The sequence below is a fragment of the Balaenoptera musculus genome, chromosome 7 (assembly GCF_009873245.2).
Source record: "Balaenoptera musculus isolate JJ_BM4_2016_0621 chromosome 7, mBalMus1.pri.v3, whole genome shotgun sequence".
NCBI lineage: Eukaryota > Metazoa > Chordata > Mammalia > Artiodactyla > Balaenopteridae > Balaenoptera > Balaenoptera musculus.
In genome coordinates, this window is record NC_045791.1 from 103,584,398 (window position 1) to 103,597,604 (window position 13,207).

General features: G+C 42.0%; 1 protein-coding gene across 1 annotated transcript in view; it reads right to left on the bottom strand.

The window, feature by feature from the left end:
• Positions 1 to 13,207, bottom strand: part of DNER (delta/notch like EGF repeat containing) — a 333,091-nt gene that overhangs the window by 64,899 nt on the left and 254,985 nt on the right. The window contains exon 8 of the mRNA XM_036858573.1: positions 9,448 to 9,672. Within this exon, the coding sequence (XP_036714468.1) occupies positions 9,448 to 9,672 (225 nt within the window). The remainder of the gene's footprint in view (positions 1 to 9,447; positions 9,673 to 13,207) is intronic.

A 13,207-nucleotide genomic window follows, 5' to 3' on the forward strand; every position in this document is an offset into this window, starting at 1 on the left:
CCAAAATGAGGGAAGGTAATAAGGGTACAGAAGTGGCAAACATTTATAATTTCTCACTGTGTGACTGGGAGTCATCTATACCTATTCAGAAGGAGGAGAGATAAGTCTAAATTCAGATTAGTGAGCACAATTTTTTCCCACATACTCTTGTGCAGCTTCCTTGACCCATCGGAACAACATTTTAGCTGAAAAGAACACTATCAGAAAATGGCAGACAGAACTCATAGAAACAGAGTAGAATGATGGTTGCCAGGGGCTGGGCGTGGGGAAAACGGGGAGATGTTGGTCAAAGGTACAAACTTCCAGTTATAAGATGAATACATTCTGAGGACCTAATGTACAGCATGGCAATTATAGTTAATAATACTGTATTATATACCTCAAAGTTGCTAAGCATGTAGACCTTAAATGTTCTCACCACAAAAAAGAAACAGTAATTAGGAAGGTGTTAACTAACACTCTGGAGGCGATCATTCCGCAATATACACATGTATCAAATCAACACCCTGTACGCCTTAAACTTAAACAAGTTATATGTCAATTAAATTTCAGTAAAGCTGAAAACAATTTTTAATTTAAAAATTTTAAGAAAATGGCAATCTACAAAGATTTTTATGAACCAAAAATTGGGAAAACATGATCTGACAAAGTTGTGCTGTTTCTAGTGATAAAATGCAGTCTCATGGAGACACAGTTTGGTGCCAAGGTGTTTGTGTGATGGAAAACAAAACTTGTGATTGGCATTTTTCCAGAAAATTCTGGTGCATGGACTCTGCAATGCAGACCGTAGATTTTTTTCGCCAGGTATATTTACTTTCACCCTCATATCACTGGGGACATTCAAAGAGACAATGTAACGGTGCAATCTTCTAACTCTCTATTATCAGTCATTGCCATTCTCAAGTAAACATGCTGAATCCTAAAGATTGTTAAACACTATGGAAATGCGTCATAGTCATTCAAGAGTATTTTCAGAAGCACACACCTCCCACTTGGCCGCCATCCCCAAGGGCTGTAAGCTGACTCTCAGAGTTAGGACTTTAGCTAAAGAACTTCATGGAGAAAATTAACCACCAGAACTGTACCTCGAGGCAACCAGATTACAAAGAAAATTTCAAAATGTAAATAAATTGGAGTCAGAACTCAATAATTTTAGTAAATACTCAATTCTATTCCTATTGCCTCTACTGAATGAATATTAAGGATGCCTAATAATAATAAGGCATTTATTCATTTAGGAGGTCAAAAAGCCGTGGAAAATCAAAGTTCTGGACATCGGAGCTATCTCAGGCAGAGAACCAAAAATCAAAAGTCAAATATGAAGAGGAAAGATTATTACACTCGCCCATTCAACGATTTTTTTCATAGCTAGCAAATTCAATTTTATTTTTTAAAACTCTTTATATACCACCTGCATATCTTTTGGAACACAGATTGTGTGTTCTGAACCCTGGCATGTTTCTAGACTGCCTCCCCTTCAGAAATACATAAATATTTGAAACCATTACTATAAAAAGAATAAAGTCAAGAGGCAAAACAGTCCCAAGACAGTGTTACTTTTAAAAATTACTTGAGATTATCTGCACCCTCTGTTCCTCTTTGAAGCAAACATAAATTTTGTGATTTTTTTCTATTGGGAAATTTGATATTTTCAAACATATAAAAGCTCTGTGGAAGAGGAGTTTCTTTAATTAGGTGCATCCAGCAGACTGCAGGTCAAGTGAAATCATTAGTCTCAGTTACAGGTAGCCCTCAGCATCACTTGTGAAGCTGCTGAATCTGCAGTGAAACAAAACCAGAAGTGGCTCACCTATCTATGAGCAGTTCGATTTCTTTGGAAGTCCAAGTCGTGCTGCTCTGTGCTAGGAAGTCAGAAACTATTGCTCAAAAGTCACTCGGACCACAATCAAGGCCACTCCTCAAGCATGGCTTTGAGGTGTCCTCTTGGAGCCCTGAAATTCGGTCCTACTCAATTCTAAGCCCAAAGCCCTTTCCATCACACCTGGTATGAGAGGCAAGGCATGCCAAATTTCAATTCTCAATTTCCAAATTCCCAGACATTCTCAGCAAGCCAAAAAATGTTAGCAATCGGATCATAGTAACTTCCAACCATAACGCAAGAGTCAATGGCTCAGTTACAAAACAGTTTTAAACAAGCCCCCATCTGACTTCCATGGCCAAGAGCTTGATAAGAATTTCCTGAAATTATGTGTTGGCAGTGCTTCAAACAGAGCCATCCTCAGAAACGCACTGGTTAGTGATGTAAGCTGTTATCAGCTGCCACTTCCGACTTCCATTCCAGGTAAGAAGATGTAAAGTGATTTCTGACGTCCTCGCGGACCATGCCAATTCCTACCGCCAGGAGGTAAATCTCATACCTTTTCAACAAGAGTTCAGCCAAGAATGCATTCTGAATGATTTGAATTTGAAGTGCTGCTGTGGGGGCAGAAATCCCTCCTAATTAAAGGCCAGTTCATTAACACTTTCATCCATATGGATTAGGCATTTACAGCGAGGTTAAATAGACTGTGGATAGATTTTTAATGTCAAGAATCTCATCAAAATTCCTTATGCGGCACCAGCAAGTGCCCTTCGCTCATTACCACTGTCCTTCCCACCCTCGTATTAATCCCTCAGGTCACTAGCCTAAATTAGAAGGCAAATATCACAAAGTCTCCCTGAACACGCCCCGAAATTAGAATCGAAACAAAATGGTGATGAAGAACGGCCACGGGGGTAATTGTGAACACCACTAGGACAGGTCCCTTAGTGTCTGGCCGTCTGGGCAAGTCTGACTCAGCTCCTCGCCCCTGGGCAATGTCCCCCCTCATCCTGCCCTCCCAGGAACTTCCATGGCTCGGCCTTTCCCAGAGACCCTCCCAGTCCCAGCAGCCTCCTCCAACCTCTTCTGCTGCTGCCTCTAGCCCCCGCCTCAGTGCAAGAATTCCCTAACACTCTCACCAATCTTTCCCCTTTCGGTTTATACTCTCGCCCCATCTATCTTAATAGTTCCCTTGACTTTCTCTAGCACCCACACACCAGGAACTCCATCCTTACCTCCCTGGTGTCAGGCTCAGGCCCCAATGCCAGTCGCAAATAACAACTATTTACTGGCATATCCGCTTGGTTGGCCTGCCATTCCCAAAGGCCTTCTGCACAGTTCCCTGTTTCTCTGAGTTACCCAAGTTAAAGCCTCAGCAATACCTTTGACTCTACGCTCACCTCTGGTCCCTACAGTCAACTGACAACCAAACTCAGAGGATTCCACTCCTCAAACAGATTTCAGGTCCCTCCTTCCAATTCCCACTGCCGTAAGTTCAAGACCTCACTTCCACTCGCCTGAGCTTTCTGACTGATCTCCTGTCTCATCATCTTTTCTTGACTGTAATATCTAATTCTATCAAAATAATCTTTCTGAAAGTCACCCAATCTTTCTTGAAATCACCCAATTCCATCAAAATAATCTTTCAAAAACATAGATCCGCTCACATACACTGCTAATGCAAAATGTTTCCAAGTCTCCATTTTCTGATCTCCTTAGCACCTAGATTCACCCCAATCTGCCCCATCAGCGCTTTCAGCCTTACTGCCCATCACTGCATCCAGTGGATCTTATCCTGCAGCCAACCGGATCTCCTGTTCTCTGAACTTCCCCCCCCACCCTACCTAGGACTTCTGTTCCATAGCAACCTTCCCCCATGTATAAATCCAAACAACATTTCAGTTTCCAATTCACTGGAAATTCTAACTGAACTATTGTTAATATGAAACTTCAATCAGTTGGAACACTCAGTATTTTGAGCATTTTACTCAGTTAAGTCCTGCCAATGCTCTCAAACCAAAGGCCACCAGGGACAAAACTGCAGTTGATGCAGTTGGGTTTCTTACTCATTGCAGCAAGGGGAATCTCGGGGTGCCTCAGTCAGAGGGTGTTAGACGGGGCTTATTATAGGATTTGAACTCTGGTTGGGTGATTTGGGAAGGAGTCACTCTGGATGTTGTCAGGAAGCAGGAGAAATTCTATGCTTGAGTATTGCAATGAATCTTGTCTATGGGTGGGAGTAGGCTAGAGCAAGGCTAAAGCTGTAACTCGTGAACAAGCAGCTGGCCCTCATTTTATTTGCAATCAAGGGGGATGTTTGGTATTTTATGGGTTGCATGGTGACCTTGTTTTTATCTGTACTTAGACAAAATTATGACACGGTCTTGTTTGTCTCACTTTATCATGGCCTATGAGTGACCGTGTCTGAGGTCAGTGTTCAGTGTGGGTGTTTACGTCTTCATGTCCAACAGGAGACACCACAGCCCAGCTGTGATCGCCAGGCCAGCTCCTAACAACTCCAAGGCCTGCTTGTAAGTGTCCAACAAGCCCCCAGACGTCAGGACCTGACATCTTTCTCAATTCTTAGTGTCTCAATTCTCTTCTCTTTCTCAATTCTTCTCTTTCTCGATTCTTAGTGTCATCATGATGTCAATGTAGAGATTTAAACGTTTTCTTAGGTGAAGTACAGATTATGAAGAGTTGTTACAGCTGCAGCGAGGTAGACCGGATTCTATCTGGGTTCCCAATGGGGAGGGCAGTTATCGTCTTTCAAAATATAACAGAGGAAGGGCATGATAACAGGATTAGGATGTGGAGAATGGAGGCAATATATTCTATGAAAGCAAAGATACTTAAGAATAATATGATATACAGATCGGGACCCTCCTAGAGCATGTTAAACACAAGAAGTGACTTCATCTAAGTAAACCTGGTAAGGTTTCCTAGTTAATAAAACATGAAAATTATCCACTGTACTTATCCAAGAATCTAAATGCAATTAGGTATTCATTATCTAGCTAAATGTTTTCATACCATTGTAGGTGTATGTTTTTCTTTACTGCTGTTACCTTGCTATTTAAATTCTGACCATTAAGTCTTATCTTAGATTCTGTTTCCAGCAGACACTATCAGAGTGCTTAAGTAATAGTAATAGTAACTTAAGGCACACTCTGTAACGGCAAGTTTCATTCAATTCAACAAACAAGGTTAGAGTAATAACTCAAGTGATATTGCTAAGTCTGAGTCTAACAGAGGAAGCAATGCCAACTATGTCTTTTAGGCCATCCCGACCAGAAATGCAGCCATATGGAAGGATGTCAAAAATAGAAAAAACAGTACCTGAGATTCTTATAATTTCCTTTAAAAAAATTCATTTGGAAAAAATCTAAACATCCTTTCTTTTATAGTCTGGATGGTCTAATTGAGTTGCCAGCCCTATGATGGAGGAGAATCAGCAGAGATACATAGACAGCAACTTGTCCCAGGTCTACCCTATGACAACTGATAAGCATCTAAAGTTATCCATGAAAAAAAAAAAAGAAAACTGTTATTTGTATTTCCGTGTAAAAATCCTCTAATGCCTCATACTATAAACTCCTTAAATAGTAACTTAAGGCACACTCTGTAACGGCAAGTTTCATTCAATTCAACAAACAAGGTTAGAGTAATAACTCAAGTGTATCAGGCAGGGCCAAGACCAGTGAACTCAGGCAAACCACTTCCCTTCTTACCAGAGATTCCTTCCAGGACTGGTCAGCACCCAAATGGCACCTCCAGATGCCACCACTGCTTTGAGAACATATGAGACATCATCTTCTACCTTCAGGGGCAACAGCAGGTCCCAGGCGACTCCAGGCACTGTGGCCCTGCTTCCCACAGTGTTTGTTGGACTCCAAGTTCTCACTTTCTCCAGTCCTTGGGAGATTTTAATTTGTAATTTTTTTAGAGTACATGTGGCCTATCACTTAACACTGTCACTGAAAGATAACATTTCAGTGGTTACTCACTGCTGACATTTTATTATCTACTACTAAAATCCCATCAGAACTCCCTAGCCTGATAAGCTATAAATGAGGTTTGAAAATAAAGCACCTGGCAAATCTGATTTGCTGTCATCCAAATGGCATTTTGTCAGATGGGAGCTAATTATCAACCTGACATGATTTCAATCTGCTGCCATTTTATGCAAGGGGCCTGCTTGCTCTCTATAGAGAAGATCAGGCTTGCCACTCTTCAGCAAGACACCCAATTTCACCTACACTCATGAGATTCTTCTATTATGCAAACTAGTGGTAAAGCAATTACATGCTCTGAAAGATTAAGACTAGAAATTTCGCATTCATAGAATTGTCATTTTCACCTCTTAGAATGTAAATTCTTGCCAGATGTTAAGATGCTTTTTTTATTTCACACAATGTCACCTAATGATCTGAGGAAGCAACCCCTCTAAAAGCAATTTTATCTCCCAACTTTGATGAGAGAGCTTTGACAGGGCTTCAGGGCTCTACCCCGGGGGACTGCCTACTAAATGCAGGCATCCAGGAATGGAACACACATTTCTTCAGGCTTTTCAAGGCTCCTTAGAGGCTGGGCATTGGCTCTACCAAGCTAAATGCTCCAAATGGACATGAATGAAGGTTGAGCAGAGAACAGCAGAGGGGAAAGAGGAACTTCAACAGGAGACACGTCACCCTTTTGGCTTAAGGAAAAGTGTCGGAATCTCCATGGATAGAAAGAAACAGTCACGCTTACTACTCCATGAGAGGAAATGTACTGCGTGTCTCTCGTCTAACGCTCTTACACACAACAGAAGATCACGGTCAGCAGGAAGACGTGGTCAGTAACTTGTCCCAGGTCTAGTCTGTGACCCCAACTGCAGCTGAACTCACGAGCATCTAAGACATTATTAGTGAAAGTAAACACCGAGGCCCAGAAATGCCCTGTAAATTCCTACAGTGACAGTCAACGAGCGGGGATCTCATGGGTCCTTCCTCCCACCCTCAGTTACTGCTCCCTGGGCGGACAGAGAGACAGTAGGCAGCATATTTCCTACTCAGGACCATGTAAGCATCTGCACACATGTTGACAGACTCCACTTGATATTACAAAACAGCCACATGTATCTTTAAATAACTACATCCCATTTCAAGTTTTAAAAATACACCAACTAGATATAAGGGCAAGTTTAATATGTTTAAGAACGGAAGTCAGAGGAGAAGGGGAGGAGGAACAAAGCCGCCTCCCGGTCCTGTGACATGTGATTCTTCCCCCTGGGCTCACTGGGGGAACCAGGACTCCCAGGAGACATATGCGGAGGATGTTCTGAGGTTCTGCTCCAGATGGTGGCCAAGGGGACTATTATTACCCTGTGCGTTATGCCATCCAGAGCGGGGCGTTGGGAGCAGCGTGCTCATGCGTCACGACATGAGGAAGACTGTTCTCCCGGGACAAGTGCAGCTTATTTCATCTGCAAACACGAAGTGGTCTTGGGGCCCCACTTTCCCAACAGGCAAGGGCACCGCGCTGCCCGGGCTCCTCCTCAGCTCCCTGATGCCATGGCACGTGCCTGCAAGGCACATGGAAGAACACTGGCCCCCAAGGAGGCAGCGGCTCCCATCTCCCAGGGGAGGACGAGTGTACATGCAGAAAAGTGTCCTCGTGTCACGTGTAGGGTTGAAGAAACTCCTTCCCCACGAGGTTTATGCAAAACCCCCAAATGTTACTGGGATGGTTAATTTCACGTGTCAACTTGGCTAAGCCACAGGACCCAAATATTTGGTCAAACACCAGTCTAGATGTTGTAGTGAAGGTAGTTTTTAGATGAGATTAGCATTTACATCAGTAGGCTCTGATTAAATCCATTACCCTCCAGAATGTGGGTGGGCCTCATCCAATCGGTTGAAGGTCTTAAGACCAAAGACTGAGGTTTCCCGAGGAAGGAGGAATTCGGGCTCAAAACTGTAATGTAGACTCCTTGCCTGAGCTGCCAGGCTGCCAGCTTGCACTACATTTTGAACTTGCCAGTCCTCACAACTGCCTGAGTCAATTCCTTAAAATCGAGCAAGTTCTCTCCCTCCCTCTCCGCCTCTCTCTCCCTCTCTCTTTCTCTCTCTTCCATTTCTCTGGAGAATCCTGCTAATGCAATTACCAGGCAGATTCAACAGCCCCATCCCCTCGGTATTTTAGAACAGAGAGGAAAGGGGCACTTGGCAAAATATCAATCCCATGATTGTTTAGAAAACCAGAGAATTAAAACGTCTACATGAAAGAGGCTTTTCAATACCCTTCAAATGCTTAGTTGCTTTTCCCACTCACCCCTTTAGGTGACTCATGAGTATGAGATGTGCCCCTTGAGGGTTCCACACCAGGCACAGGACAGTGGACCCAGCGCACCTGGGTTGGAATCTGGACTCAGCCCGTGAGTGGGCGTGTGGCCACCAATACGTGGCTGAAGCAGGAATGAGGCATTTCATACCTCGGGGAGATGCGGCTCAACAATATCCCCCTGGCAGAAGGGCACTAAAAGGACCAGAGATGTGAGGCACTCAGCTCAGAACCTAGAAAGATTAAGCTCACTAAATGGTAGCTTATTGTTATACAGAAGTTACTAACAAAACACACTTCCTCCTACCCCTCACGGGGAGAGAGACACACACAAGGATAATTAATATAATGTTTTAAAGACCAGGAAAGGGATACTGTGGCTGATTGTGGGAACTCAGAGGAAGGAAAGCTGATTCAGCCCCAGAAGGGGAAGTTTGCAGGTGAGATGGGGTGACAGGGGAGCTGGCACCCCAGGTGGAGGGCACTGCCTGGGCAGAACCAGGAGTTAAGCAAACCAGGGGACTGGCCAGCCATACTGATGCGCCAGAGACGGGGGGCCAGGGGGGGTCACTGTGCTGAGAGACATTCCAAAGGGCCAGATCCTGCACGGATGCAGACGCGGGCAGCATAGAAACCAGAGGAAAGGGGGAGCTGCCCCGTGTGCGTTTTCGCAGACCACACCAGGAGGCTGTGCGGACACAGACTTTAACGAGTAACCGCTCTGACTTCTGAGCGTCAAAACTTTCACAATAAACAATCAGCGATACCAATACAGAAGAACATTTGGAAAGTAAATGACAGAACTTCTGAACATTTACACAGGAAGTCACAGGTCCTCTAACACGGACTGTGCCCCGAGTAAGAATTTTAAAAGATGATAAAATTCTGAATGGACTGCATTCTGCTTTGCATGCACATTAAAATGAAAAACATTCCGTTAACCTCAGAACCTAGTAATAAAAGACGTGTAATACAGTAAAAGCTCTGGAGTGACCTATAGTCAATTGTCCAAAATAATTAAGCTGTTATAAGATTAAGCCTGTTTTTAATTTTCTTCGTTTTGCTTACTTGTATTTTCTTCTTTTTCTACAATGACTGTGAAATGCTCGTGAAAAGGGTAAAGGGTGTTTTTCAAAGCCTGCCTAGGGGAAGTCTAAAAAGAAAGGGTGTCATACATGAGTGGGGTTCACTTAGACGGACAAGTAAACCCAAACAGCGGCCCAACCTGTGCTCAGATGCAAAAGTTAAAAGGCTTTGAGACTGGGGAAAGAAAGGACTTCCGGTCCATGCATCGTACCCACCTGGGTCACAGAGGCACTTATAGCTGGTGCCCACGCTGCGGCACGTGCCATGGGCGCAGGGGCTGAGCGCACAGAAGTCCACGAGCTGCGCGCAGGCTGGGCCCGTGAAGCCCGCGCTGCAGCTGCAGCCGAAGTGCAGCCCGTCGGCGTAGCAGGTCCCGTTGTTCTGGCAGGGCCCCGAAGCGCATGGGTCCACCTTCTCCTCGCAGGCAGAGCCCAGGTAGCCTGCGGGAAGATGCAGAAGCGGGGAGGGGTAAAAAAATTAAACCGCATTACACTTAATAACCAAGAAACTGGGGCTGCTGTTCTTAACTCTTCTCCATTGTGAATTGATTAATGCACAACCCAACAACGTGGGTTTACTTAGCTTTGGTAACCGGGGGTTAAATTATGAAGTCCTGTGCTTCCATTTTGGTTGAAATACAAAACATATGATTGCTTAGATGTACAGATGGACCGGGACATACATATATTTATATGTGTACATGTGCACGTGTGTATGTATAGACTAGAAAGATGCCAAAAATAAATTAATGGTGATTCAGGAAGGTGGGATTGGGGTCAGTGGAGGGATTTCACCTCTTATTTAATACACATTGCTGGGGGAATTTATTCCTTATTTTGTTTTAATAGATAAAGATATAATCCTGAATTTAAAAACTAAAACCCATACAAAATAGTAAACAATGACAAAATCTTTCTCCCATCTTTCTCCCTTTGTCCCTCACTCCCTTCTCTAGAAGCACCCACTGTTAGCAGTTTCTTGAATACATGCTTTTCAAAAATGTGGTTATTGTAATGAAAAACGAACTGTGGTGTAGTCATGCAATGCAATACTATTTGGCAACAAAAAGGAATTAAGTTCTGACATGTGCTCCAACATGGATGAACCTAAAAAACATATGCTAAGTGAAAGAAGCCAAATACAAAAGACCATATATTGTATAATTCCATTTATAAGGAATGTCCAGAAAAAGTAAATCTATAGATATAGAGAATAGATAAGTAGATGCCTGGGGCTGCTGTGGAAAGTGAAATTGACCAAAAATGGGCATGAAGGGTCTGCTAGGGTTGACGTAATGTCCTAATATTGGATTGTGAATTGTGGTGATGACTGCACAACTTTGTATATTTACTAAAAAGCACGGAATTGTACTCTTAAAATGCATGATATTTATGATATGTAAATGGTACCTCAATAAGGGTTTAATTTTTTAAAATTTTAAATGTACTTCTTGTGCAGCTGATTTTTATTTTGTTTTGTGTATGCGTTTCAGTATTCCTCAATTTAAAAAATCATACATACTCTTACTGTATAGCACAGGGAACCATATTAAATATCTTATAATGAACTATGATAGAAAAGGATCTGAAATATATATATAACTAAATCATTTTGCTGTACAACAGAAACTAACACAACATTGTAAATCAACTATACTTCAATTTAAAATTTTTTTTAATTATACAGACATATATACGTGAATCTATAGGTCTGTGTGTCCAAGTAAGTCTTTAACAATACTTTGGTAAAACCTATTCTTTTAATATCTTAAGGGCAGTTTGAAAATTAAATGAAGACTATTCAAGTTTTAGAAACAAATTTAAATAATTTTACTCATATACAGTTCTTATTCCAATATTCTACTTCACTTTTCTTATCTAGATTTAAATTTATATTAACCATCTTCACACAGAACTCTCAGCAATATTGGTAATTTTTGTTGTTCAGGACACAGTGAATATATAAAACAAAAAAAAAATAGTTCCCAGACTTTATCTAAAGCATCACTCATAAATTGGCATAATCAACTTGATATTTTTCTGTACAGAAATAGAAAATTTTTTTAAAAATCCAATGTTATTCAACATCTTATAAACTTCTCTGTAGCTTTGACATTTTAAATATCATACTAAAAATGTACCACACAATCAGTTTTAATAACACTTGAATTCTCCAAAGAGTCCCTTTGCAGCCAAGAGTGGTATGTAACTCCATCCTTCATGAGATGTATTCCATCTCACTTTGAATGAAAAGAACATACTTAAACACATTTCACCCTATGACAAACTGAACAACCAAGGCAAGTCCTGACCTCTCTCATCTTCTACTACCTCACCCCAAAAACAGGGCTGAAATTATTTTCTTCATAAAGTTGTTGTGGGTTCTAAAATGACATATATCAAACTTCCTAGAACAGTTCCCCGGTCCAATGCTGAATGAATGAATGAATGAAAGAACAATGGTAATAATAAAAGCAACAGCTGACATCCACTAGGGGCTGAGATGCACCAGACGGTTCTAAGCCTTCACATGCATATTTCATTTAGCCCTGGGGTAACTGCATGATACAAGAACTATTAGTAGCCCCATTTTACAGATGAGATGATGATGACAGAGAAACGTGAGGTATCCTGTTCAAGTCTACGTAGCTAGTGGGTGGCAGAGCTAGGATACAAGGCCCAAGCTCCTAATTCTCCACTATACTGCACAGAAGAGAAGTCAATAACGCCCAATTAGGAAAATGTTATGATGTGTAAACATAACCAGGACTTGTGTTTCTATTCTGCTTGGATATTAGTGAAAGAAGAAATAAGAGACTTACCAATCAAGTCAAAATAAAGGAAGAATGAATTTTAGGAAACTAATCACTCTACATTCACGTTGATATACTCGGTTACAAATATTAATATGATCCACATAGAATACTCCAAGTTGAAAGAATGGTGGATAAAAAGGTGAGGAGATGTGAAGGATCATGACTCTGGGGAGAGTCAATATTTCAATAAGGCCAAGAGGAGATGGAAAGCAAGCATAAATGAGGGCACTGGTCAGAGGCCAGATCATGAACATCTTACATGCCACACTAAGAAGATTGCACTTCATTCTAAGGTCACTGGACATCAACTATTTGCGTGTTTTTGATATGCTTAATTGCAAGCAACGTGGAGAGTGTATTAGTGGAGTCTGAGACTGGAAGGAGGAAACCAGGTGTTTAGTAGAGTAACTGAAGTGAGAGGTCATAAGGACCAATTTGTAGCAATAGGGATAAAGAATGTGAGGCAGATTGGACAATTATTTTACAAGTAACATAACATTGTTAGTTCAGGGACCAATTGGATGGTGGAAGAACTGAAGAGAGGGCAGGGCCTAGGGACACAATGTAACAGGAGTCAAAAACTCAAATGCCAGCAGGAGTCCAGCAGACCATGTTGATGAAGGAAGCGGGCCAACTGTAAGGCAGTAGGGAGTGGCAGGGACTGTGGCAAACTGGAAAATTCATGGCCTTCCAAAGGGGGTGGCCACCACCTCCCTGCAGCCAACTGCTGCCATTTGAATGTGAGGCCAGTTACCAGATCTTCTAAATTTTCAAGAAATATCTGAAATCCAGATTCTTGTTTGAACCCTTACTATTTTAAAATGTTGATAAGTCATTTCTCTGGTATATAAAACATATCTGAGGGTCCTGTTTATGTGGTTTCTCAGTGTGACTTAATGTTAAGCATGGGCTTTGGAGCCAAAAGGAACTGGGTTCAAAAACCATCTCTGCACACTAAACTGTGGGACCGTGGGCAAGTACTCAATCACCCTCGTCTGTTTCATGGAGTGGAGATAGTAATGCCTACAACACATGGCTTTTATGAAGCTTAAATGTAAAAATCTATGGCAAACATTTGGTACAGTGACTGGCAAATAGTCACTGTTTAATAAGAAGCAGCAATAATTACAGTGTGATTCCCAGGTTTTCCAGATTAGGAA